This window comes from Odontesthes bonariensis, chromosome 12 (genome assembly GCF_027942865.1).
Source record: "Odontesthes bonariensis isolate fOdoBon6 chromosome 12, fOdoBon6.hap1, whole genome shotgun sequence".
Taxonomy (NCBI): domain Eukaryota; kingdom Metazoa; phylum Chordata; class Actinopteri; order Atheriniformes; family Atherinopsidae; genus Odontesthes; species Odontesthes bonariensis.
The window spans coordinates 30,794,960-30,797,118 of NC_134517.1; the positions used below are offsets into that span (position 1 = coordinate 30,794,960).

The following is a 2,159-nucleotide window of genomic DNA, read 5'->3' on the forward strand; positions in this document are numbered from 1 at the left end:
CTCTCAATGAGAAATGTGAGGCTGTTTGTTCATTTATCACCTACAGCTTTCCTCCACCCATGTGTCTTCTATAGTTATTTAATATTATACGGTATTCTAAATACTGTCAGATGTGTCTGTTTGAAATGTGGAGCATTTGCAGCTTAAATGGATACCCTGATGTCACCGAATTTTTATCACCTATTTACAATTTAGTCCTCATTTAACTTGTTTCTCTCACCTTCTTAATCCTCCACCTCTCTCACTTCTGTTCCCCCAGCTCTGCTTTTGTGCCGAAATGGAGAATAACAGCAGCCTGAACTCTTATTATTTTCAGTTAACATTATTTACAGACTTTGGACTCCTCCGGTATTTTTTCTTTGGTCTGTGCCTGCTTATTTACGTGACTATAATCTGTTTTAATGTTGTGATTATTCTGACAGTCTGCCTGGAGAAGTCCCTGCATCAGCCCATGTATGTTTTCATCTGCTGCCTGTCTTTTAATTCTCTGTACGGCTCAGCCGGCCTCTTCCCCAGGCTTCTAATGGACATTCTGTCTGACACTCATTTAATATCACGTCCATCTTGCTTCACTCAGATGTTTGTTATTTACATGTATGCAGCATGTGAAATGACTATTCTCTGCATCATGGCCTATGATAGATTTGTAGCCATTTGCCAGCCTTTACACTACCACAGTAAAATGACTTTTAAGATGGTGATATGTTTAATAATATTTGCAGAAATGTACCCTGTAGTTGTAATCGCATATTGTCTTTCACTCTCTGTTAACTTGCCTTTATGTGGGAATAAACTGAACAGACTTTTCTGTACAAATTGGCCAGTGGTTCAGCTCTCCTGTGTGGATACGAGTGTGAACAACATAGCGGGTCTGGTTGTTACAATAACGACTTTCTTTGTCCCTTTGTCTTTTGTCTTGTACACCTACCTGCGTATTCTGCACATCTGCAGAAAAAGCTCGTCTGAATTCAGAGGAAAGGCATTGCGAACCTGCCTGCCCCACCTGGTGACATTTGTGAACTTTTCTTTGTCTGTGTTCTGCGAGATTTCACTGAGTCGTCTTGAAGCTGATGAAATTGATGCAGTTTTCATTGTTTTTTTGTCTCTGGAGTTTTTAATCATTCCCCCCATCATTAACCCTCTAGTTTATGGATTCAATCTACCGCAGATCAAAACAGGGATTTTTACACGGCTAACTGTTCGCAAAAGGACTCTCAGTAAATAATTCACATCACAGCATGCACAGGGAGAAGTTTATGGTTCACTGTTATTCACTCTATGTGCTTATAAAATATTTTTGTAATTCATATGTTTAGATCATACATGTATATTCACTGTTAACCTTAATAACTCATGCAAAATGGATGTAAGAAAAAAAAACAAGCCCATTCTGCATAAGAACTCTGTTCTCAGCCACGACTACTTGTGAAATCAAAACAGATCAATATTTTTTTCAGCCTTTTCAAGTCCATTTTTGCATTATTATTTAGTCTTCAATATTTGGTGTCAAGACTCATTCCAAGTCAGCTTTAAGTGCTTTATTTTAGGTAAGTTCACATGACAATCAACTCCTATATATTAAAAGGATATTGATCTAATAAAATGGATTTAAGTTGAGTTTCAATGAAATAAAACAGATTCACCCCTCTTTTAGCCCCATTTCTTTTTTGCCTTCTCTGAGGGGTTTAAGAACCACTTGTTTAATTTTTGTACATCATGTACCACCATAAAAATTTGCCGTATCAAATAAATTGCACATTTGAGTTGTTCCCCAGGTTGTTCACCACTTTACTCATTTGGTCATTTAAATCATCAGTTAAATGAATAGTTCAAATCAGCTTGACCCAAACCACAACTTTAAAATATTTGTTAAACCATAATGTACTACACAATCTCTAGAATATATTACATTGTAACCATTTATTTTTCATGCAATGAATATGATTATCTTTAATACTTTGTCACTCTTTCCCCTACATCACCTGAACATCATCAAATATTTAATGTTTCATTTGATGAAATCAGATTAACTTTGATTAACATCCTTAAATCAATTTAAAAGCTGTCGCCCTGCTTTAAGGGAATTGAACTTGTATTATTGTAGTTTGGTGCAGTATTTATATAAAAAAAAGGGTGCAGAGGAGCTCCAGCGTCACACC

The 2,159-nt window shown here is 36.3% G+C and overlaps 1 protein-coding gene across 1 annotated transcript; it reads left to right on the plus strand.

Moving 5' to 3' along the window:
- The first annotated feature begins 277 nt into the window (after positions 1–277).
- LOC142396025 (olfactory receptor 10J5-like) lies at positions 278–1,225 on the plus strand. Its single transcript, XM_075478567.1, has one exon. The coding sequence runs from the start codon at positions 278–280 to the stop codon at positions 1,223–1,225; it is 948 nt and encodes a 315-aa protein (XP_075334682.1).
- Positions 1,226–2,159: the final 934 nt, after the last annotated feature.

What these genes read in the sequence shown, in the direction of transcription:
- LOC142396025 (XM_075478567.1), top strand. Translation starts at nt 278, where the DNA reads ATGGAGAATAACAGCAGCCTGAACTCTTATTATTTTCAGTTAACATTA.